This window comes from Pyxicephalus adspersus, chromosome 3 (genome assembly GCF_032062135.1).
Source record: "Pyxicephalus adspersus chromosome 3, UCB_Pads_2.0, whole genome shotgun sequence".
Lineage (NCBI taxonomy): Eukaryota > Metazoa > Chordata > Amphibia > Anura > Pyxicephalidae > Pyxicephalus > Pyxicephalus adspersus.
This window is the reverse complement of record NC_092860.1, coordinates 105,059,401-105,085,594: the sequence shown is the minus strand read 5'-3', so window position 1 is coordinate 105,085,594 and position 26,194 is coordinate 105,059,401. Positions and strand designations below refer to the sequence as shown.

The 26,194-nt window shown below is 38.5% G+C and overlaps 1 protein-coding gene across 2 annotated transcripts in view; it reads right to left on the bottom strand.

Moving 5' to 3' along the window:
• The window catches only part of ARHGAP10 (Rho GTPase activating protein 10), a 138,738-nt gene extending 112,822 nt beyond the window's left edge, over positions 1 to 25,916 (bottom strand). For both annotated transcript variants that reach the window (XM_072405894.1, XM_072405895.1), the window contains exon 1: positions 25,571 to 25,916. In XM_072405894.1, coding sequence (XP_072261995.1) covers positions 25,571 to 25,724 — 154 coding nt within the window. In that variant the 5' untranslated portion in view covers positions 25,725 to 25,916. The remainder of the gene's footprint in view (positions 1 to 25,570) is intronic.
• Positions 25,917 to 26,194: the final 278 nt, after the last annotated feature.

The window sequence follows — 26,194 nt, the reverse complement described above, 5'->3', positions numbered from 1 at the left end:
TCGTTGCCCAATCAGATCCGCCGGGATGGTCGTTCGTTTCCAGCGACAATCCTCGTTCATCGGCGTTGCTGTGCACTTTTTTTGTTAACAATTATCGGACAGTCGTTAGTCGTTCGTTTCCAACGATAATTATTGCACGTGTGTACGCAGCTTTACAAAGACTCTGTCCAAACCTACACAAATGTCTATATTACTTACAAAACAGAAAAAAAGCTATACTCCACCTATACAAATTTTGGTCAATCCTGACCCTTTTGCTTCTGAAGGATCTTTTTTTATTTTTATTTTTTTCATACATAAAAGGGAGGACAACCCTGCGCATGCCTGAGCATCTCCAGCATGTGCAGAAGAAGCCTTTTTGCACAAAGAAGAAAATATGCTGATCCCACGCATGCGCAGGGTTTTCCATCCTACGTCACCTGATCTCGTGCCTGGGTCAGGTAGCGTAGGATGAAGAACCCGAAAAAGAAACGAAGATGCCAGCGCCCGGAGCGCTAGGACGTATGGCGGGATGACACGAGACCCGATGAAGGACACCCCTGGATGGATCGGACTGCTATGATTTATGCTGGAGCTTTTAGCCTGACTGGAGTGCAGCTTTAAAGAGGAATAAAATAAAATAAAGATAACATTACAATTATTATGTAATAATAACATTCAAATAGCACCATATGTATGAAGAACAAAACATAATATCCTCATTGTTCTGGCAGAAGATAAAGCCCTCTAAGACACATGGAAACATTCTATGTTTATTCAAAATTCCTTCCTAGAGAATCAATGACACCAAAATTCTCTTTAAATATCCTTTCACATAGTTTTTATGGCTGCTCAGCTTCAGTTTATATAAGCCAATATAAACTTTATGTCATAGAATTTAAACAATGTATAGGTGTTCCTCCACACTTTCCATGGCAGTTCTAGCTGTTTTCAGAAGGTAATAAGTTCACTGGAATGAGTAAAGTTTACACAGAGCAGACACACCCTGAATGTTCATATTCAGAAGACTGAGGAAAATATTATGGAAAATGATGTACTCATATTTGAAGCATTATTCATTGAACCCGAATGTCACTTCAAAAGTATCCAGAGTAGTTAATTAAAATAAAAAAGTAAAAACTAAATGAAAGAAAACCTATACCAAGAGAAATGGGAAATAAATGACCTCTTTCTGAAGGTGTTCTTTGTCTAGGATTACTCTCAGTAAGTTGAACTGAAGCCACTAAAATCAGTATGACCGGCTATTATTTTCAGTAGGAGACCAACAATGGACTACAGATGTATTTTAAAGTGCACATGTACCAAGAAAAAGCTTTTAAACTACCACCAGGAGTATAAAGAATAAATGTTTAAAGTATGTAAGAATATAAGCATTATGGTGCCCAATCCTGCAGGTACGACACCCACTGTTTGGCCCACAGGGTATTTGCAAACCATATTCTCTATTTTATTGTTTACGCAAGTTAATATGTTGCAATTTTTTCTTTTTTATGTTAGTAATTCATGCTGTCCATTTTTCTTTTTTACTGTGATATTTTGCTGAGAAAACAATAAAATGTGGCACAGGTAACTTATTTAAGGGCTGCAAGCAATAAAAATATGCAAGCACAATAATCAATTTCTACTATTTTTCTGGAAATAGGAAGGTAAAGCTCTCACTACATATTATGTGGTTTAATCCTTGGAATTCTGCCCAAGACTATGCAAACTCCCACTCCAGGTACCCAATAACTGCTTCCAAAACCACATCCCTGATTTTGCTTACTAATTTTTGAGATGACATTCCTACCCCAGAAGCTTGAAACCAGGGTTAGAAATAGGGAGGTGCAAAGTGCCCAGGACCCTCCTCAGCCAACTGGGAGCCCAAGTCTGCACAATGGCAAACTGTTCGCTACATTTGCCACTGTTTGAAACTAAGGGTTCTTATCTCCTGGGGACATTAACATGGAAACCACCTTCCTCTATCAGAAGTAGATTTACAAAAACGGATGCATGATATTAGGCAGATGGACTTACTGACTGCCAGAATTCAGAATAATTTTGAAAAAAAAAAAAAAGAAATCAAGAAATATGGTCCATATGGGACTAACCAACCAACATTTTTCCTAATGTTTCAAAATTGAGAAATAATTGGTATCAAACTATGTTTGTTAAATTATGGTACCCTCGGGCCACCCCCCTCCTGTTCGTAATTCTTATCACTTTTTGGTTTTATTTGTAAACTTTTCTCTTTAACGCTTTATACTCCTTACTTCTCTCTCTCTTCCTTGATTCATAGTGCCTGATTTTTTTAAAGCTCTCCAAGGCAGGAGACAATACACTTTCATCAGGGAAGCTGGGTGATCCAGCAAACCTTGAATGGATTTCCTAAAAGTAATTTGCTATTTATTAGGCCCCCCACATTGTGACTCGGGGTGGATTTTACTTGCAAAATGCAGTAATCAGGAGTCACTTTAAGGTAAGAAAAATTCCACTTACCTGCGAAGTGAAGAGCCGAAATCTACGGGGTTTCCCGTGAAGTCAGTTCAGGCGTCGGTTCGTGCGGGCGGAGCAGCAGGACAATCATTTTGTATTGGGTTCAATACAAAATAGCTGTTTTAAGTTCAATACAAAGATATCTTCATATATAATTATAATATATATGCTACTGTACAGTTATATTACATTTTTAATTATTTTTTTTAACAGATTTTTAATATTAAATTAATTAAATGTATTACCTATTGGTCATATGTTGGGGAGTTATGCCTAAGAATTATAGCCTACAATGTAAAATAAATTTCCATGCAATAAAATTGTAAAGCTTTTTGCATGGAAATGTGGACAGAATTAGACCGCCAGGGGGGGTTAGCAAATGTTTTCAATTCTGCACCAGATCCACTCCGGATCTGCTGGATCACCCAGCTTTACTGATGAACGTGTATCCACTCCAGCCTTGGAGAGCTTTAATAAATCAGACCCATAAAGTGAGCCTGGTCTACAAACATTGATTGAGTGCAATCATCAAGCACCAGTGTAAATTCTTCCATTAAATCGGTCTGTCCCTAGACATGTCCTTGCAAGCCAATATCTGACACAAGCACAGCAGATGTTCTTTATTCTTTCTCCCAACAGCCTGTTACACAGGTATATTTCTCTGTATGCTCTCGTATTACCACTAAAGAACTGAACTGATATGATATGTTTGAAATTAATTATGAACCCTGCCCTTCATACTTTTTAAAACTTTAAGAAAAAAAAAACAACAACTGGTTAACATTTTGTTGATACAGCTTGGGGACAATCACATTTTCTTACCATATTAACAACAGGAGATTCAACTGTTTCAAAACCCGAATCATAAAAGAAAAAAATATAAGGAGGAAGGGATCTCACACACCTTTCACTGTGTACAACTTAATCACAAAGTACATCCCAAACAGCAGAGCTCAAACTTAAATACAAACATAAACTAATAAAATCTGTTAACAACCCTAGAGCTTGTGGAAGAATTAAACAATGAATAAAAAAACACTAGCAAATTACTAGAAATTACAACAACTTTTCTTGTTGATAGACTGGTTAAGAAGGATTCTCAAATGAAACACTTATTGGCAGAACATTTGTGCCCATTGGAAGATTTCCGCTTTATCAATTAAGCCTATGACAACTAAAGCGATTTTAATATCCTTAACTGTAGATTTAGGATCTCTTAAGATGGAATACAGATAGAAATAAAAACCTAACAGCAGAGCTATTCCTATCATAGACAATCCAAATATGCATATTTATTAAGGGGAGGGGGGCAATGTTTAATAATTTTAGTTTTCCAAATAACGAGGAAAAATCCTTGCTTTCAAGGTCACATTATAAACCATATTTTGAATACATATTCTGGATTTTTAAATCATAATGGCACTGATGTTATCCTCTACAGGAGGATGAATAAATCAGAATAAGATCTTGAAGGCCTTATTTGGAAATATACCAGAAGACAAGATGTTTGATGAAAAACGTTATGTTGAAGAATTACAAGAAGTTACAATAAATCACAAGACAAAATGCACGTCAACACAAGTTCGGAATAATTTACTGTCAGTGGACTCTGCACAACATCAAAATATGAGGATTGCAGTGTTTTCCTTTAATAACTGAGCCAAGGATAGATAACGACAAAATATTAGTGGATGTGGTAATAAAATTGTAATATACCTGAAAAAGGTAAAATATTGCAAAGACGTAAAGAGAAGTTTCAGTCATTACAAAGAGCACCAGTAAACATAGGGCTCTTTTACTGCGTATACTTATTTTATGCGTAATTGTGTCATCATTCAAAGTGAGAGATGAACAAGCTAAATAATACTCTGGAGCAGATTAGTTAATAATTATTCTGGAGTCAATAGTTCTACAAATAACAAATTGTCATAAATGATTTTACTGCAGGGATACAGACAAGTGTGAATAAGTGCCATACAATTAATAGCTTAATAATTTACAAACTCGACTTCCAGTTCCTGCGCCTGATGTGAGAGGCTGCAGAATGTAATGGCTCCAGCTCTCTGGTGACGTTTTGTCTGCATAACTTCCCGCTACGCTGCTCGTTTCTTCCTAGGAGAGAGTCGACTGAAACCTTCCTCTACCAGCGTGACATGGACAGGTTCATCTCTTCATCTGCAGCCAGTAACATGAAAAAAAAAATTGCATCAGAAGCATTTAGTCAAGAAGCTCTTGCAAAGCAAGATGGTGGCAGAACATTCCTCCTCGGCAGACATGGCGGATGATTCTGACACTCCACACTCTCTTTCACTGGCACCATATATTCCTATGGACTACCAGAAGCTGCCTCAGGTTAGTAAGAATCTTCAACCTAGCCTTCTTTCAACAGTTAAGGAGTCCATTGCACTTCAATTACAACCTATTACAGAAGCTCTTGCAAAACATGAAGGGGAGAACTCTGAATTAAAACAACAAATTAGTGATCTAGAGGACGACCTATTAACCAACTTGACCCAACAAAAAACTGAGTATTCAATGCACCACCCTCTCTGAAAATTGACGGATATGGAAAATCAAGTTCATACAAACATTCTAAGATTTATAGGATTACCTGAGGCTGGTAAAACCGCAGATTTGTAAAATGTCTGTACAGTAGCTTTATCAAAAGCCCTTGGCCTTAAAACCCCACTGAAAGTGGAAAGGGTCTATAGAATTGGTGCGCCTCAAAGAAACAAGCAAGTTCCACATCCGATCATAGCGCAATATTTAGATTTTCATAATAAAACACAAATCTTAAAAGGCATACCGTTCTTTGGGCCATCTAGAAATGGAAGATTCAAGGATCTTGATTTTTTTCTATTTTCCCGAAACAACTAAACAACGCAGGGCCTTTTCCCCTATTTGTAAAGTCCATCAACAAGAGTATAAAATTTGGTCTGCTTTACCCAGCCGTGTTAAAGATATTTCTACAAGACGGAGATGTCAAGGTGTTTAAAGAACCACAAAAGCAGCTGATTTTGTAAAAGATCTACGACCGATTGACACTGGCAACTCTGACCGACCCCATCTTAATTCTGCCTATGATGCCACAACTTCCATGCAAAGTTCTTCTCATTCCCATTTGACATCGGAATAAGGATTACTAAAAGCTGATGTTATGCATCTGTTTCGTGACTATACCATCACACAATTCCTTGCCAGGCTGCTACGAGTAACTCGTAGATCTACCGTATGCAGTTATATTCATAAGTACCGACAATTATTTTCTAATCAAGAAACCAGAAAAAAAAAGAGCCGAAGCTAAAATGTTCACGCTCTATACATACTACTATGACAACAGTGCATGTTCTCAAGTTTTTTTTTTCTATTCCAGTTATAAGATCAGGAAAAAAGGAAGTCTCGAAATGACATACTCTTTTATCAGCGATTTTATCTCAATGAACTATCCACCCTCTGCCCCTTTTTTATTTTATTTTTTTTATAGTTTTTATGCAATGTCTGTTTCACAACTTGATAGAAAATATGCTGGGTATTAAATGTTTCCAGGATGCCTGGTTGCAAGGCTGGGGCGACCGGTGATCCATTAACAAACCTATGCTATCGCTGCTACATTCCACACTTTTTTTTTATCCTCCTTAAATGTACTATCCCCAAAAACGTATTAAAATCCTGCAACATCTCAGAAAGTTAAAGGCAGATATAGCCGTCCTCCAAGAGACCCATTTACCATCCTCTCTATGTTCACTGATGTGCAAGCAATGGGTCAGTGAAGTCTGGGGTTCCCCCGCTTATTGGCATAAGGCTGGGGTCCTGAAATTACTCCACAAAAGGCTCCGATATTCAGTCCTAACAAAGCAGCAAGACTGTGATACAGGTAGATGGGCTACCATCACCTTACAATTTTCATCCAGGACAATTGCTGCTGTATATGGCCCAAACTAGGAAAACCGAATTTTTTATACGAAACTGACCAACATTGTCTCTCAACTGCCTGGTTTTCCATAGATTATCATAGCAGGAGACATTATAATGCTACAAATAATACTTTTGATAGAAAGCCTTGTCCTAAGGTTCTCTCCTCTACCACTCTAAATGACAAGAATTTTCAGTTATTTCTGGAAGTTACAGGTTTAACGGATGCCTGGCTTCATCTTCACCCTTTGGAAAGGGACTTTACCTATATATCTACGGTTCACTTCACAGTATCCAGATTGGATTCTATTTTGGTTTCTTGGGATTTGTTGCTGAAATTAAAGTGGAGCTGATATTCATCCTTTGGTCATTACTGACGATGCTCCAGTTTCCTTAGATTTGGATGATGGTTCGATGTGTCCCACTGATTATGTATGGCATTTTCCATCATATTTAGCCAAGGATGAAACATGCCAACATGTTGGACTATGTTTACTATAATGATTCATAGTTCTAGCCCAATGTTATTTTGGGATGCTGCAAAAGCTGTTGATCAATTTAGCAAGGGGATATTGGGCTCCGCAACAGATACGACACATCAAAGATTCACAGGATAAGCAGCACTCGACTCTCAAAGGAATGGCTGATGTCTTTGCGACATACTATGAACAGTTGTATTGTTCCTCAGGTAGCAATGATGTTCAAAGTCAAATGTTTCTTGACAAGGTAAAACCAAAATTATCTGATGCGGACCTACCGTATTTTTCAGACTATAAGACGCTCCGGCCTATAAGACGCACCCAATTTTAAAGGAGAAAAACCTAGAAAAAAAAGATTCTGAACAAAATACTAAAAAATCACTCTGTGTCAATGTATCCCCTTCTAATCACTCTGACACAGAGTGATCAGAAGGGGATACATTGACACAGAGTGATTAGAAGGGGATACATTGACACAATGCATCCCCTTCTGATCACCCTGTGCCAAAAAATCATACTCACCCGATACCGCGATCCCGCGATGCTGTGGGCTTCTTCTTCTCCTCGCTCTCCTCCTGGCTGCAGCGCGTGTCCCCTCCTCCTCTGAGCGAGGAGAAGCCGACACGCATACCCCAGCGATCCCATAAGCAGGCTGATCCAGCCTGCTTACCGGATCGCGAGGGCACGTGTGCCGGCTTCTCCTCGCTCAGAGGAGGAGGAGGGGACACGCGCTGCAGCCAGGAGGAGAGCCAGGAGAAGCCGGCACCCGTGCCCTCGCGATCCCGTAAGCAGGCTGATCCAGCCTGCTTATGAGATCGCGGGGGCACGGGTGTCGGCTTCTCCTTGCTCTCCTCCTGGCTGCAGCGCGTGTCTCCTCCTCTGAGAGAGGAGAAGCCGACATGCATACCCCCGCGATCCCATAAGCAGGCTGGATCAGCCTGCTTATGGGATCGCGGGGGTATGCGTGTCGGCTTCTCCTCGCTCAGAGGAGGAGGAGACACGCGCTGCAGCCGGGAGGAGAGCGAGGAGAAGAAGAAGCCCACAGCATCGCGGGATCGCGGTATCGGGTGAGTATGATTTTTTTTAATTACTGGCATATTTAACATGTATTCGGTGTATAAGACGCACCCACTTTTCCCCCCCAGTTTTGGGGAAGAAAAAGTGCGTCTTATAGTCCGAAAAATACGGTATTTATTTTAAACGCTGAAATTACCCAGGAAGTTGTAGTGAGAGTAATTAAGGGTTCTGCTAATAAAAAAATCCAGGCCTGGATGGGTTTTCTTCTGAATTTTATATAATAATTCTTGTGCAAGATATCTTCTCCCCTCTACAATCTCTCTATAATGAGGTCTTTACCTCTACTTTTTTGGAATCAGGCCATTTGGCACATAATAAAGTTATTCATAAAAAAACAAAAAATTCACTTACTCCTAGTTCGTACAGACTTCATTAATCATGACGTAAAAATGCTAAGATTCTGGTGGATCGCCTAGCTCAAATATTACCCAAATTGGTGGGTCCAGCACAATCCAGGTTTGTATTGGTCAACGGTATATAATCTTAGAAAGTTGTTACTGGTGTTGGAACATGTTAGGCTGTCGGCCTCCTTCTCCCCGCCAAACGCTATTTTGGCGCTCAAGGCGGAGAAGGTTTTCGACAGTGTTGAGTGAAGCTGGTTACATACCACTATATCCAGATTTGGATTTCAGGGCCATATCACTATGTTTCTCATAACTCTATATATGAGCCCAAGGGCGAAAGTCAATGTTATAGGAGCTTTGTCTTGAGCCTTTCTTCTGCGTAGGGGTACAAGGCAGGGCTGCCCTTTTTTCCAGATTCTGTTTGATCTTGCGATCGAACCGCTGGCTCAATACTTTATTCAGTCAAATGGCAAAATAAGGTATTATTGTTAGTCAGAAAGAAGTCAAGGCAGCCCTGTTTGCTGCTGATCTTTTGTTTTTCAAAAATTACCGAAGAGATCTGCAGCATTTAAATCAGTTAATCGACCTATTTGGTAATTTGTCGGGTGTCCGTGTTTATTACCATAAAACGGAGATAATGTTCCTCAAATTACATCTTTTTTATGGCAGGGTAAAACGCCGCATATTGCTAGGCATAAATTTAATTGTTCGAAAGAGCAATTGGGCTTAAATTTTCCAGACATTAGGAAGTATAATCTTTCATGTTTACTACCACACATTGGACATTGGTGGTATAGTTCAACTTATACTGATGTTAAGCTGGAATAATTAGCAGTTTATCCATGGATAAACCGGATTATATAATATTTAACCGGATTGTTACATACTCCGTTTCCACGTATCCCTGTGACAGTCAAGTTAAGTTTGGTATTTAGAGATATGCTTGTGGCCTGGCAAGAAATTAGGACAATTTCTGGGGTTTTTAACCATATTACCTCTGCAATGCCACTGCAATCTACTCCTGATTTCCCGCAGGGACTACAATTAAAGACCTTTTTATTATTGTTCTAGACTCCGGAGCCACGGGTTGCTGGCCGGCATTAGGCCGGATCGGCCAGGGGGTGTTAGGCCAGAACAAACTACCGGCTAGGCCGTATCTAGCCGAAAGGCCGGAATTTGAAAACCCCTGTGTTAGATGAAGAGCATCCATTACTAAAGTTTCACATATTGCGGATACAATATGCATCTTCCTGTTCATCTTTTTTTAAATTATTTACAAGTAAAACATCATGTTTATATTCATTTACGTTACGATGCCATTCTTCCTTTGCCAACTGATCGGTACCTCTCCCACCTGCTTGTCTTTAGGTGATTTATATCAGATTCTGACATCCAGAGACACAGATTTATCCAGAAATTACTCCCATGTTATTAAGTGGACTGAATTTTTAGATACGTCTTATCAAGGAACGTTGGAATATTTGGAATCTAGTTGGTCAGTTGTCCGTAAATTGATAATAAGTGAAGTTTGGAGAGAGATGCATTATAAAATACAACATAGGGCATACTATGCATTTGATCTCAGGATTAGGTCCCCTTTAGTGTCCAAATTCTTGACAGCATGCCCAAAATGCGGTTTGTTTAAGGCATCTTTGGACCATGCATTGTGGTCCCGTCCAAAAATACAGGCCTTTTGGTCCAAAGTTTTCAGTTATGTACAGCAATTAACAGATTGTTACCAACCATTTTTACCTAATGTTGCAATCTTCCACTTACTTCCTTCAACCTCCCTCAACATATACCTAACAATAGAGGATCTATATCCAAATCTATCCAAATGCTTTTTGGCAGCAAAAAAAATGTATAATGAAGTACTCGTTGGAACCATTGGTTCCATCTCTGTCACACCTCACACAAATATTAAATCTCTTATGGTGATTGACAAAATTAAAGCTACTCAACATCTTGACACACATCCGCAAAGGTTTTTTGGAGTATAGTTGCCCTTTTTGAAGGAAACTTCTTCCACTCAATCAAAGATGATATTGAACTTTCTGCCACTCTACGTGGTATGACCATAAAAATGTATGCGATACTTTTCTGTGCCTTTTTCTCATTAAGTTTAATGGTGTCACTGACAAATAGTGAACTATTACATGCTTCAAATGGAAAGTCACTTTCTCTTGCAAATGGTACATCCGAAGAAAATGGCACACAGTTAAACAGCAATTCACAAATCATTGTGAATAAAGATAAATATCCTTTACCATATCTGCATGGCTTCAACCATTATTTGCTGTGACGCACTTGCTAGTGGTGTATATGGGCCACCCAGGCTTCTCACCTACATATGAGTGGCCCCATCAGTTCATAAAACTAGAAAGTGGTCCTAGGAATGGAAGCTTCTTTGTATGTATATTTTGTAATTATGGCTATACAAATTCTGCTGCCTGCTTTGCAGTGCTTCACAATTGTTGAGTTTCATGTATGCCCAAGTCTTGCCGTGGATTGATATAAAGTATTTTCCTATAATATACAGTACGTAGACACACCTCAGTCACATGGCAGGTAATGAGTTTACTTTTTTTATTCTAATAGGATCAGCAAACACAATAGCACATAAGATGGATCTTTTACACACATCTGACCATTGGATAACCCTACCACTGCAAAGTGTATATATAGACAAAACATTTTACATTTTGGATAAATTGTGCAAGGTTTAAAACTCCTGCCAATTTTTTGTTTGCTCTTTGTGTACCACTGGGACAAATACCCTTCACTTCCTTCCCCAGAGACACAATAGAAAGTTATTATAAATCACCCAAATTGAGGGGAACTCCCCTCTTTCACAGCTGTCCCCATTGGGGAATATCTGCTTGTGCCAGTGACATCACTACAATTCTGTATTTCCCCTTGCTTTGTCAGTTGGTTACAATAACAATAGTCAAACACAGTTAGAGCCTGCTCAATGTATATAACAGCCCACCATTACTACAGATATTGGCACATTTGAGAATATGTCACACAGCAGTGGTGGCAGCTGCATACGTATATTAGCCCACGTGCAAAGAACCTTCTCAGAATCGTATACTTTAAATCCAGAAGTAACATGCTGCACCTTCTTGATTCCTAAAATGCTTAAACACCCACTCACATAAAAATAAATGTGCAGAAAAGACAAACAGCTGCTTCTGCCAATTCACTACTATTTTTTTCCAATAAATGAAGTTGTCATAAGAAACCAAATGGCAAACACATACTGAACAAAAACTAGCAAAAATGTCTACTTACATAGATTTTTGTTTCTGGAAATTCTGAAAAAAACCCATCAGGTTCTTTAAATGCTTACTTGTAGTGTAAGCGTTTAGGTTCCATAAACATTGCATTGAATAGAAATTGGACTTTTACCCTGCCTGGAAACCTTTCTCTAGCATAGCACAGCACACAGTTCTTCAGAGAGTGCCTAAATAATGTCAGTGCTGACCCAGCTAATTTACCTCTCCCCTCCATACAAAAACTTTTATTTAGCTGCTGGGGACAAAGGGGAGTACAATACAGTGTCAACTGAGTGATAGTTCAGAGTCTTCTGGGGCTCCTAACATTACATCGAAGATGGAACCATACAGCAGCAGTTTCCGGACTTTTGGTGGTCTAAACAATAAGCCTTTTACAGGTACAATACATGCTTAATAAATTAAAAGGTTTGCTGACCGGTTCTCATTAAGAGATTTCCCTAAAGTAGCATTGTATGTTTTTTGCATATATTAAGATCATAGGATTTAACTCTGGAAACATTGCATATATATTATATAAATATATTTGTGTGCCTATATATTATATAAATATATTTTTGTGCCTATGCACATACAGCTTTCCTATGCTTTTGGCTCCAGATCGCCAAGTGCCATTTCCCTGATCTTCCATTCTCCCCTGCTACTTCTACAGAGAAAAAGGTTGACCGTGGCTCTGTAAAGTGTGCTGTCACTATGACCCCTCTACTCTAAAGGAGGTGCAATTGACATGTTTCAGATACTTTTGTATTCCTATTGATTTGTATGGGGAGTGTAACAGATCTGAAGCAAACAAAACCCTACTAAAACAGGCTCCAACAGTAACAGAAAAATACTGTGCTGGCAACATGTGACAATACTATTTACTCATTTGTCTCTTTTATTCTGTCATTTGTTCAGCATGCATCACAGCAAAATTGCCAACTACAAAATGACAAACAATGAAGTGTCAATCTCAGACAATACAAGTCAAAACAAGCATGCAAAATGCACCAGCACAAAGAATACAAGTTGAAAGGTCTTGGTACAACCAAACAGATCAAGTAAAAACCTGGAAACTATTTGGTTTGACTTCCTTCTCTACAGGGGAGATTCCCTTGTTACTTGATACATTCTGAATATTTTTCCAGCATAAACTATATATCAAGGAGATATTAAAAGTCAAAGCATTTCTACAAATGGCAGTGTTCCCCTGCAGAGAGATTCTATGGTAGTATGCATTTTTTATGCTATCTTAGACATCAAAATGCGCTAAATATGGTTGACTTTTAGTGGGGAAGTAACCAGGACACATTATTATTCAATCAGGTCAGACTGATTCTAACAAGAAAAAGTACTTTATAATTTACTTATTACAAATTCAGGATTTTGGAAGCACAAAAACAGAAATTTGAAGGGAAGATTTTGGAGGTGCCTAGGGCCCTGTAGGAGAGTGGCAGGTGTAAGTGACAGACTTAAGGGTATGATGTACCACAATAGTAACTTTCTATTTAGGAGCAATAGCAGAGGATTTTAGAAACATCAACTGTCAATGATGGCTTGAACAATTCGGTTCCAACACTAAAAGGCCCAGAAGCAGCCAAGATCATGAAATAAATATGATATAGAAAACAAGTTTGGTCATGGAACTTTTAAGGCCTAATTCATCCAAGAAAAATCTCAACTGTAATTTTTTAAAAGTAAAATTTATTACATTTTATTAGCATTTATCTATATAAAAAAACCCTAAAAGGTAAATCTCAGTAGATGTTCAACGCATTTCGTAGATAGAATCCACTTCCATCAGCAACTTTAGACTGAAAAAAAAGAATTTCTTGAGCAATCCCCTCAAAATGACCAATTCTAGTATCCCAGTAAACAGAGGTGAAGATGGAATACAGCAGCTCATTTTATGACTGTGCATGAACTATTGTTAGAAATTCTTATTTTAGGTCCAGGGTACACTGTACTATGCCCACGGTTTTAAGGCCAGGCTCCATAGGTAGGGCTTTGTCACAATGTTTCCAGCAAGTCTGTGCTTACCCAGATCAAAACATTTCCATACATTTCACTCCAGACTTATTTCCCAGTCAAGTCTTAAATAATTCATAACAGCATTATATATAACACTGAGTACGGTACTTAGCTGATCTAGTTATGTCTGAGAGCCAATCTGTGAGGGTATGAATGTCAACAGTAAAAGGCAACATTATTTTGTATATTGCATTATTTAATGTAAACACCAAAAATTAATTTTCCTATAGCTGTATATTGACTCTCTATTTACAAAACGAAATACGAATGATTCAGTGTGTGAAATGACAACCATTTTAACAGATAGAACCCTTATGAATCACCTCCACTATATGAAAACCGGAAGATAGTGAATAGATGATAGTGAATGGTCAATAGAACATTGTGAAGTTATAGAGTTCTTTCTTGAATACTTTATAGATGGTCCCCCAAGTCTACCACAAATGCAAAAAGAACAGATTTCATTAACTGAAATGTGTTAGTTGAGGCCTGCCTTACTTTCCTTTGTATATGTTGCCCAAGGAAATAGATGTATTAGATACCAGCTTCAAATAACAAAACAATGACTCATCAAAGCTACATTTCCTAATCACTACATCTTGGTATAGAAGTAGCCAGGGCAGACTCTTTAGTCTGACTTTATGAGGGATGACTGAAGGCTTAAAAAACTTAAAGGCTACCACTTTTTTAGTAGTGTACCTCAATTTTTACTGGCTAAAACACAAGAAAACAGCCACCTCACTTCCTCCACATTGCCAAGTCAGTTATGTTCATTGCCATTGGTCCCACTCACTTATCCTAATAATAATCCACAGACTGATATTTCAGCAGTCACCTAAGCATGCTGTAAAGTCCTGTGTCTTTCATTATTATAGTGAATCATTATTTAGAACTAGATATTTTTGTCTAGCAATCACAGCTGCCTTAACAGTTAACCACAAAACCCAAAAGGTCACATTTTCTTGGGGAGGCGAAATTCTGGTGATTGAACCTAAATATCTTCATAAACAATGATTATCTTATGTTGGCAATCTTTCTCTGATCAGAAGAAGTAAAGCATAAATTAACAAAGACTCCAAAATTGTATACATGTTGACAGCCTGTCCTCCACCCAAACCAACAATTTCTAAATTTTGCCAAAAGCCTTGTGATTTGTAAGTAAAAGTTGAAGAAAAGTTGGAGAAACCAAACTCAAACTCCTGGCAGAAATTATTTTCTAACAATTGTTCCTTGAGTTCTAGGAAATGCAGCCAAGAATTTATTGAGATGGTAGTTGGAAAAAAAGTGTTGCTATAAAGAATATTTGTGATTGAGCATTGCAACCAAATATGTTACAGCACTGTGAGGTAATGACAGCTCAGGGATATTTAATCAAAATTGGATGTATACATAGAAACATACTGGGAAATACATTTTGAGGAAGAAGAAACTCTGTAAGTCTACAGTTTTAGATTTATTTATGACAGCATTCAATGTGCAAGCATTTTGTTTTAACAGTTTGTACTAAACTAATTTGTTCAGATTTATCTTGCTGAAGTGCAAATATTGCTGACCGTTGACAGTTTGCTAAAGGTGATGTGGAGAAAAAAGAAGGATATTGGAAGAATGTTTTGTGGATGGAATAGGACATTTTGAGTAAATGAGGAGTGTTACATTTGGAAAAATAAAAACACTGCATTCCAGCATAAGAACCTTATCCCATATGTGAAACATGATGGTGGGAGTGTTCTAGTTTGGGCCCATTTTGATGCATCCGGGCCTGATCAGCTTGCCATCATTGATAGAGCAATTATATACCAGAGAATTCTAATCTTAATTCATCTCTGTGAACTGAATCTCAAGAGACAGTGGGTCATGCAGCAAGACAACAATCCTAAACACACAAGTTGTTCTACCAAATAGCAGTTAAAGAAGAATAAAGTGCATGTTCTAGAATGGCCACATCAATGTCCTTACTTTAATCCAATGAAAAAGTTGTGGAAAGACCTAAAGCGAATGGTTTAATGAGGCAACCTAACAACATCCAAGAGTCAAAGCTGTTTTGTATGAACAAATAGGCTAAAATTCCTCCAAAATGTGTGTGCAGGACTGATGAAGCGTTACCACAATCATTTTGCTGCAGTTATTGCTGCACAAGGGGGTGACACCAACTAAATCGCAATCCACTTACTTTTGCCACACGCAGATGATTTATTTTCCAATAATTACCAAATATAATTATTTTTTGTTTTATCCGTTACTAGACTTTTTTCATCTACTTTTAGGACCTTTTTGAAAATCAGATGAATTTTTAGGTCACATTCATATAAAAATATATAAAAAAAGAATTCACAAACTTGCAAGCAGCACTGTTATTGCATGGAGTGTTGGAATAGCTGTTAGTAGACAGCACATGCGTATGAATGAAAACGCAGGAAAGCACGTGGACAACGGTGTCACCCTGTAACTCGGTATCTAACAGCAAACAGCATGTGGGCAAGTGGCATTTGAAATAGGTATATTTCAGAAAAACAAAACAGATCCCAAGTGTTCAGTTACAGGTAAACTGAAATTGACCTTTAACATTGCAGCATAAATTAAACAGTGGCTCAATGCAAAATGTAAAATCAACCTAAGAGATTGCCAATGTTATCAATGAAAACTGCAACTGTATTGGCGATTAATGTGTAAAAATGTAATATACTGCATCCTATTATACCGTGCTTTCGTTTTCTTTTTAAATCTCTTCCCCTTTATTTCCTCCTGGTCATTTGGATTTGTCTAAGAAACAGTAATACTACCTGTACTCAATTTATGGAGAAGGAATGTGGCCACTGATTTCCAATAGAGCAATGTTGTGCCTTTTACTACAATAAATGCACTGTAGGCGGCAACCTATTGACTTGAATAGGCTTCCAAATGCGGCACATATGGGGCCACTAACAATAAATGGCAACACACCAACACATGTAACACAAAACTTTACTGCAAACCTGCCCTTAAAAAACAGAAAAAAAAGCATACTTGCCAACAGGATCAACAGGTAAAACAACACTGTTAACATAGGAGACATAGAAAATGTTTAAAATGCTGTGGTAATGCTAATGACAAACAGCATCATAAATGTTATTTTTAAATCTTGCTCTTATTTACCTATTCAGTTCACTTGTTCCATGATTAACAGTAAAATGTAGTGTAGTAGACAAAGTACAGTATAATAAAAGTGAGCCAGTATGCCATGTCCCTTTATGTGCCTTATTGTCCACAATTGGTTAACTGGGGTGTACTTTTATGGCCTAAATGTCCAAACCCAGGAACAAAAAATATATATTGAAGTTCACCATTCCTCAGAATGACGACTTCATTTCTCCTAGTGATTCAGCAAGTAACACACTTCCTTGCTAGGGGGACAATGCTTAATCACAGCATTGTATCTATGAAGAATCCGTGTTTTCACCTCAGGGCAAAAAATGTGCGTTAGGACTACAGAACACCTCTCCCTCCCATGAGAATAAAATTTTCCTTCATGCTGATTTTACTCAAGCCTGAAAAGTATAGGAAGCAATGAGGCATTCTGTTTGATCTCCTAAACCACATATAAAATAAGGACCAAAACGATCTAATTGTTGTGGTTTGATACAGAATACTAACAATTGGACCAATTTTGTGATCTTTTGTAAAGGCTTACAAGTGACCCATGTTAATACTATCCATGTTAAAACAAAGATATCTCCATTCTGTGACACTACAGACATAAACAACAAAGGAACAGATACAATGATCTCCCCATGCACATAAGTTTACAGAAGGAAAGACATGTTACTGTCTGCTTGTTGAACTCTAACTGCTGTCAGCAAAATAAAGCTATGTGCACAGGAAAAATTCACAGCAAGACAAGAGTGGGCAAGAAAGGCATCTTGTTATGGATATTCAGGAAGAATGTAGACAAGCTGTCTATTTGGCTCGTATGTGGAGGAAAGGCTGCAAATACATGCTACTGCATTTTTAGAAAACATAACTGACTGTCACTAAAGAATATGTATAAACTTCTTTTATTCATTTTTAATAAGTAAGGAGGGTTGGGAACTTCTTTCAGTTTTACAATATTATCTGTGCTCCCTCTGGATTGCTTAAAACTTCCTTTGTTTGTCCTAACATCCATTATTACAGGAACTGAAAGCAAAAGAAAAAAAACATTTGAGTTGTCACAAGAACAAGCAACATAACGGGGACAATGATTCCAGTGACAACTGGATAAGGTCCTGGATCCTTTGTGAGTGTCAACCGCTGGGTTCTCCTTCAGAGAGGTGCACAGCAGCCATTCATCAATCTGTTATGGAACAGTTGGAATTGTTGAACAGCATGAGGGGGAAAGCACTGCACACGTCAGACGCCTGTGTATGTAGCTTGAGAAAAGGATTTACTAGGTACACACGTACAATAGTTCTCGTCAGATAATCAGCTCAGGGTTGATATCGGAAGAGCATCTTGCGTGTACAGCGCTTGTCATCCACCATCCAAATGACCGTCGTGGCGGATCCACGGACAATGGAGGACGAACTATCATAATGGAAGTGAAGGGGAGAGAGTACAGCGGGGTGCCCCTCAGTATGTATGTACAGAGCTCATTTATGCATCGTACAGTCGCTGGTAAGGATCGTGAAAGATCCTTTCCAACAACAATTATTGCCTGTGTGTACATGGCCTAAACGATGGAACTGCTTCCCCAAAGAATATAGAAAGCAAAAAAAAAATCTAATAAAGATTATATTCCATTTTATTTCAAACTAAATAGAGATATGCTTTAAGGAGTTAGGATTTGAGGATATTTACAAACATAGGTCAAACCTCAATTCATTTTAGTCTGCAGCCTTTAATTACTATATTGTAGCCCCTTAATGTTCAGCATCCCCCTCCCTAAAATCTATAAATTAATAGGTCCAGCAAAAAAACACCAAAGGCAGGGTGCAAGATATATTTTCAGTTTCCCTGTTGTATTATATGTATAGTAGTGCATGTAGTACTGTATATGTATTTACAAACATGCAATTTCATTGGTAGAGAGTCATGTTTTTATGCTTATGGAATAGCTGTTTACACATTACTCTGTAGAATGGAGGAATTAGTTTCCAATCTGCCAAGCATTATCTTATGTGTATGGCTAGATCAACGACCATTCCTGACCCCTCCTAACCTTCCCTATGTGTTTTATTGTGTTACTTACCTATATTAACACATATGACACATACTGGCATTGTACTTATATCATGTAGAACTATTTTACATTTCATTCTAATATAAGTTTTAAACCTTAAGACGATGAATTCCCTTTAAGAAATAATAGTTAGCAATAAAAATTAATTACTGAATACAGATGATAGTTTTTCTTGCAAAAGAGTGAACAGACTGCTTTGGTTGCCGTTATCAGAAGCTTCAGAACATGACTAAGCCAAAGTGTATCATTTCAGGCTGCAACAAGCTCAGCAATTACAAAACCACTTGATATGCACATGTACTAATATATGACATGATCATAGATAAAGCCAACAGGAAAGTAACAAGTACATTATGTGGATTTTCACTTACAACAAATTCGAGAGTCCCTTAACAAGAGGGATTTTGCCACCATTGTTGTAGACCAAGGTAGCCCTTTATAAAAAAAAGAATTGATGCCACCTTAGGATTGCTCTTCACCAAATGTTTCATAGTTGTTATTATTACACAGTATTTATATACCGCCGACATATTAGGTAGTGCTGTACAAAGTCTGTAGTCATGTCATTAGTTAGAGCCCAGAATGACAATGCTGCATAGCTTTGCTGTAGAACACTCAAAAAAGAGGAGGACCTCAGGAAGGGCACCTTGAGAAATACAAAAAGGCTTGTTTAAAAAAATAAAAAATGTTTGGGAATGTGCATAACTATATATCTTACTGGCAGTTTTTCAAATGTTGCATACTCTGCAGACTGAGGAAACATATCTATGCAGAGTGCTGCTTTGGCAGATTACTATTTTCCCAGGTCAGCACATGATGTGTACATAAATGACATCACTGGAGTACTCAGTATGCATAAGACTTCAGGCAATGTTCCTCAGAAAATGTGAGTAAATGTCTCTATAAAAAGGAGAAGTGACGTGATAGACACATTTGAAACATTAAATTCACAAGTTTCAGGGTATCGTTACTTAATCATTGTTAAATCCCACTTCCCCTTGACAATCACCACTGCTATACACAGCTTACTTGTGAATATTAGGATCAGCGTAGAATGGTTTGAATGTTTTTCTATCACACATTAAAATCCAAATGATACCACAAAACTGTTAGGACTCCCTCTTTGGCAAGACAGTCCTTGTCTCTTAAATTGTAAACCATTTGTGGATACTCTGGGATTAACACTAAAGCTTACCAGAATCTGGTGCATCTCTTGTGTAAATACATAAAAGCTCTGATCATTCATAACAATGGCAGATGTTTTATAATTTTACATTCAGAAAGAGAGGGAAAAAGCAGATTTACTTTAGAATTATGTCAATGGCTGGTACACTTAGCAGGCTGGGTTTTGCATGTTCTGTATAGGATTATGGTGCCAGGAAAGGCCCTGTTCTACTCTGGCACAAATAGAACAGGAAGTAATATATTGTTTTTTTACAACAAAACATGCCAGAGCTGCATATATAAGAGCTGCAAGGTGAGCAGCCTACTTAATTTGTGACAAAGTTGCACAAAACCTTGTATATACAAAGAACAATATAATGAAACTAAGATCAAACATCTAAATGCCCCTCCATTACCAATCCCGCTTTGGCACAACGGTAACGTCAGGTGAATTCCAAACTCACCTTCTCTCCTGTACTGGAATCACTTACTCTTATTTCACTGCACACTATAAGCTTTCAGGAATGCATTAAGACCTGCAGCATGCCAGACAGAGCTGGCCTCATTTTCTAGTCGATGGGCATCCAGCATCATCTAGCCCTGGGGTCAGCAAACTTTTTGGGCTACTTGGCCATTTTAGGAGGTCAAGAAGGCACACTAGGCCGGACTCTCCCCTGTGTCCTGCCCTGATGGCTCCGCTCCCCACCAGGAACGCCCCTGAAAGGAAATCCCTCTCCTTTGCAATGCATACGGAGAAGAGGGAATGTCCCCTTGCTCGCACATGTGGCCCCGGAGCCACTGGCTGCCGCCCCCTGCCGGCCGGGATTAGGCCAGATCAACCAGGGGGGTGTTAGGCCGGAACGGACTACTGGCTAGGCTGTATCTGGCCTAAAGGCCGGCGTTTGCCGACCCCTGATCTAGCCTTTTGCTCCCCTGCCTGATCATATCTAGCCCATTCCATATTCCTATAGCCCTCAGAAACACATGTGGGTGTTATCTAGGGTTGCAAGCAAAAGCAGCCTGTCTAGTAATGCCCACTTCCCTGATGGTACCCATCAAGGCATTCTGATATCTGCAATAAATCCTCCCAAGAGGCAGCCCATTGCATGCATCAGGGATCTGGTATAATAAATCTGGGTACAGTGACATTTTCAGGGGCTGCCACCTCCCACCACCACTATCTGCCTGAATCACTCAGAGACCCAGTGATAGTATTATTAGATATAATATACGTTTTCTAATAAAAATTGCATAGGAATGTTAAATAAAGGAAATTTACCAGGAAATGCAAAAACTGCAAAAAATGCAAAAAAAATGCAATTATCTCACTTTTCCCTGACCCGAGGTAAACCACCAACTCTTTTCACAAAACTATGTATATGTGATTCAAAAGTAATGGTATCAAGAAAAACAGTGCTTGTGTTTACCAAATGCATAAAGAATAAACCACCATGGACTATTATTAACAAATTAGTATGAAAGGCCCCGGAAGAAACAGGATTACTACATACAGGATAATTATATTTTTACCCTCAGTGTTTCCCCCATAGTCATTATAAATATGCTACTATACAAATGAAAAGCTTTTACAGAACCTTCCTGGACAATCTAACACCATCTGAGGCTACAGTCAGAAGTTACTGTACGGTAAAATGCACAGCGGAGTCTTGCCATAGGATGCAAGGCAGCACACAGGAAGCATAGATTTAGTGTTGTATTAAAAATAAATGGCGTGCAACACACCAGAGCCTGTGATGTCCATTGTGATAACACATGTACTCCATGTACAAATACATGCAATATAGCAGTGCACTGGTGGATAACAAGCTGTTTTACTGTGACTTTAAGGAAACCACAATCAATGATTGTTTAACATTTCATCATTTTATTATACTCTCAAAACGATTAATGGTGCACTAAAAAATATGAGTTAGAGGAGAGAGAGCACAAGTAAATACAAGGGTAAATTACATAAACTGTGTCCCTATTTAGCCTCTAAATGTCCCTTAATTAACCCTAATCGGCCCTACTTAACTCCCTCTTGTTCTTTACTATAATTTAAATTCTCTTTTTAGATTTTTTTCCTTTCACTACAATCTACACTTTTTTCACGTGCATTCATTTTGTTCAATATCTGTAGTGATAGGATTAAAAAAACAAAATGCCTTTATTTCATTTGTAAATCATTTCCCTATGTTTTATAATGGAAACATAATTTTACAATTATTATACAGGGGGAAATGATAAATAATGTAAGTAAAATCTGCAGTTCAAGCACAGCTTCTGGTTGCGTTACATATTTTTTCTACAAAAACAAAAGAATAAAACAACATATGTACAGTATAACTTTGTAATCTTATAAAATGAAGATATAGCAGAAATAAGAAATTAACCACTCATCTACCATTTCTGCTATGTTTTAACATTATAATGTTATTAATAAATCATAGAGGAGGTAGTTACTGGGCGGCTAGCAGGTGGATGAACCGACCATGTGATTCATACCTAAAACATCACCGTATCTAGCTACACAAAGACCTAAGGAATGATCTTGTAAATGTGATGAGAGGATATGGCCTGACTTCTGGTATGTAGTGCGGTGTTTACAGGTATTCCAGGTAATCCCCAGGTTTCATACCTATGCACTCTATTGGTAATACTGGCAAGGGTGAAGGTGTTTACGGTAAATATGCCTGAAGATACATTTTGTACTGTAGCTCATTTGTTGGTAAAAGTTAGTTTACTGTTATTTGCAAACTATATAACTTATTATCCCTCAATAAAAACAAAGAAATTATTGAGCTCTTTCAATACCAATAAAACAAATAGCCTTTTACCCACATTACATATAAAAATAAAGCACTAGTAAGTCAAACACATTCAGGTTAAAGATTTACAAGAACACTGTCAAGTAAATCAAAAGTCTTCAAACCATCTGCACACAGCATGGAATTATATAAATGTTTATATGGAATATTATATATTCCATATAAACATGGAATTACTGTTGTTATGATTCATGTTGAGTTACAAAGGTACTGTCCCCATCAGGTATGTGATAGCCACAGCTATGTTTTATAAAATAAATGCCCTTATCTACTTGAACACTGCTATCCTTACAGGTATGTACAATGTATTTTCACTGAGAATGGTTTTTGCTTTATTATTGACGTGTTCACCAACAAGAGATGTCCACAAAAATGTACAAATGAGGCTGCCACAGATAAAACTAACTTAAATATAAGGCATATCAGATCTTAACCAGACTGTAAAACTCTGTACCCAATTACCAATAAACCACAAATTCCCGGTGAATATGGCCAGCTAGGGGGATAGGGCTACAGTGTATATGGCCAGTACTGAGTGTAGAGCTAAACTTTTGTCTTTCATCTTCTGATGCAAAGTTTGTATTTTATCTTCATATTTCAAGGAAAATTTTAAGGTATACATGGCTTGTGACAGGGCTAACCTTATTTCATGTGGTCAGATATGGGGCTAGGGCTAAAAGAGAATACTGCCAGGTATACCTCCTATTGTGTGTTACTTTACCCCACCTCTTAGATTGTAAGCTCTTCTGGGCAGGGTCCTCTCCTCCTCCTGTGTCACTGTCTGTATTTGTCTGTCATTTGCAACTCATATTTAATGTACAGCACTACGTAATATGTTGGCGCTATATAAACCCTGTTTAATAGTAATAATAGGGTACAGTGGTCATGGCTAGTGATCAGGCTGACTACAGTTTTTCTTGTGGATGTTCTGGTGTAAATATTTATATTTCTGGAACACTAACAACCATGCCCGAACAACTTTGACATGTATTCATGTGTCCAATTAAATTTCGAGTAACACCATTTATACATTAACAAAGACAGTAATAATAGGAATCTTTGAAATAGGGGAACACTGACAGCAGTTTACTTTCTACCACAGATAATTTATATACTTCCCACACTGCAGGAAAGAAAAGCTTGGAGCTGTAGAAGTGGTGAAATCAGAAGAGAACTCCTCTGTCACTGGCCAGATATTGGCCCCTTCCTTCTTCTTACAGGTCCCAACGCAGGACTTTACAAAGAATCCAGCTGGGAGGTATAAAATAAAAGTAATACTGATTTCTGCGAATATGAAATTTAGAGTTTGGTAATGGAGTGAGAAAATCGTAAAGATTGTTTTCACACAATTTTCATCCTAAAGTTCTGTTTTAGTGAAGAATAAAAAAAAAGTTAAATAAAAGAAAAGTTCTGCTCTAGTTTCACCCATGTGAACCTTCCAGTATCTGAGTCTGTCTTCTTCTAATTGTGCGCTTGTGTTGTCATCTCATACATTGCCCAGATATACAAAAACATGGAGGTTGGTCTTGAAGACTCCTTGTTATGGAAATGCTAGTTCCTTAGCTTTCTTATTTCAGTACTTTAATTCCCCAACCAAAACATAAATATTCAGATGTTACTCCCCTGATCTGCATACTTGTGTTAGGTCAGGAACTTAGAAAGTAGTAATAAGTCGACACGGCCTGACAACTAGGATTTTCAGAAGAAAATCAATAATGGCAGCTCCCTTATATCACATCATAACGGATTCCCTTGCAACCAACACATGTAAACAAAGCATGGCGGCCCCATCCTCTGATCACCATGGTATGTATGTAGTATAGTCACATCTCACACCATACCAGAATCCACCTTCATGGCAAGACTTCATTAGTAACCGAACAGCAAAGCACAGCAAAGCAAAAATTTCATTTTCATGATTGCAAAGACCAACAATGTTTTAGGACCAAGCAGGGCCCTTCATCCAGCATGTGATCACAGATCCGGGGACACACACAGAGTCATAGCATGCAGCGGGTCAATGCATGACTATGACCCATGCAGAACTGACAGAAGTTATGGATCTGACCAGTTTTTCCAGCTCTGCAAGAAAGTAAAGCAAGGAAAGCAATACTGCTGAGTATTATGTACTTATCTATGCTGAATTTACTTCATTATTAGGGCATGACAGGGTCTCTCTAAATATGACATAACCCCTAACAGAATGACATTCAGCTTGTACATAAAACTGTACTGGATGCCTACATGACACATATCACAAGAAAGCAAACAAAAGTTAATGACAGGGTTGTCACCTCATAACATGAATTGAGTAAACAAGGACCTTCATTAAATATACTGAGCTTTATGACATTTTGGTGAATAGCTTTACATTGACACTATCGTCACTTGTACACCAGAACTTGCGTGCCTAATAAAACGCCACATATATTTGACTCTCCAGGCAGCTTGCTTATCTGTTCCCCCCCATTCATGCTTTGGTTCCTCCTGACAGCTTGTACCTGAGGTAGTGTCAATGAGCCAGTGAGAAGAACCACTTTCCGTAGCGGGGGGAGTAAGTATTATACACCTCTAAAGTTTTATATATGTATTATATACAAGTTGTGTATATCAGTGACCCTGTGGTGGGTCAGTACTCCAAAGTGTAAGTGAATAATAAACACTCCCTGGTGGCAATGGGTTATTGAAGAATAAGAGGTATCCATAGAAGGCCAGTTATATTACCCTGACAGAGATGGCTGCTTGGGCTCCTCACATATCACTGTGTGGCTGGCAGGACAGGTACACTTACTTTTAGTGGCAGCGATGAGGTTCTTGCCATCCTTCACCAGGTCTTTAATGAACTTGTTGGTTCTGTCCAGCTCCGCCTCATGTGCCCGGATCCTCTCCCTGAGCCAGGGGCTGTCCAGGTAGCACTCACTGAACTCCAAGGGCTGCAGCCCCATGATTAGCAGCAGGCTGCCTCACACCCGCCTTGTAAATCCCTTAATAGGCAACCAGACACAGGCACAGAAATAGAGGGCTGCACACGGCTCGGGCGGATCTCAGGCCGGGCACACACACAGGGGAACACGGCAAACTTTACTGCTTCATTCACAGAGCCCACAGGAGGAGGAGGAGGAGAGCTCCATCCAGCGAAGAATGGCCAGATAATTCACAGCATACACATTCCTACACACAGAGGCCGCCCACTGCCCTCCCATCAACAGTAATACCATGCAAGTCCTTCTAGCCCTCCTTCATCCTCCTTCCACTCCCCATCTGTCCTCACACTCATCACACTCATCCCTCCCTGCATGGAATGTGGGAGCACTGTCCTCAGGGGGCTTATATTCACACACAAACCATACAAATACAGTATTCATATAGCACCAACATATTACAAATCATACAAATACAGTATTCATAGAGCACC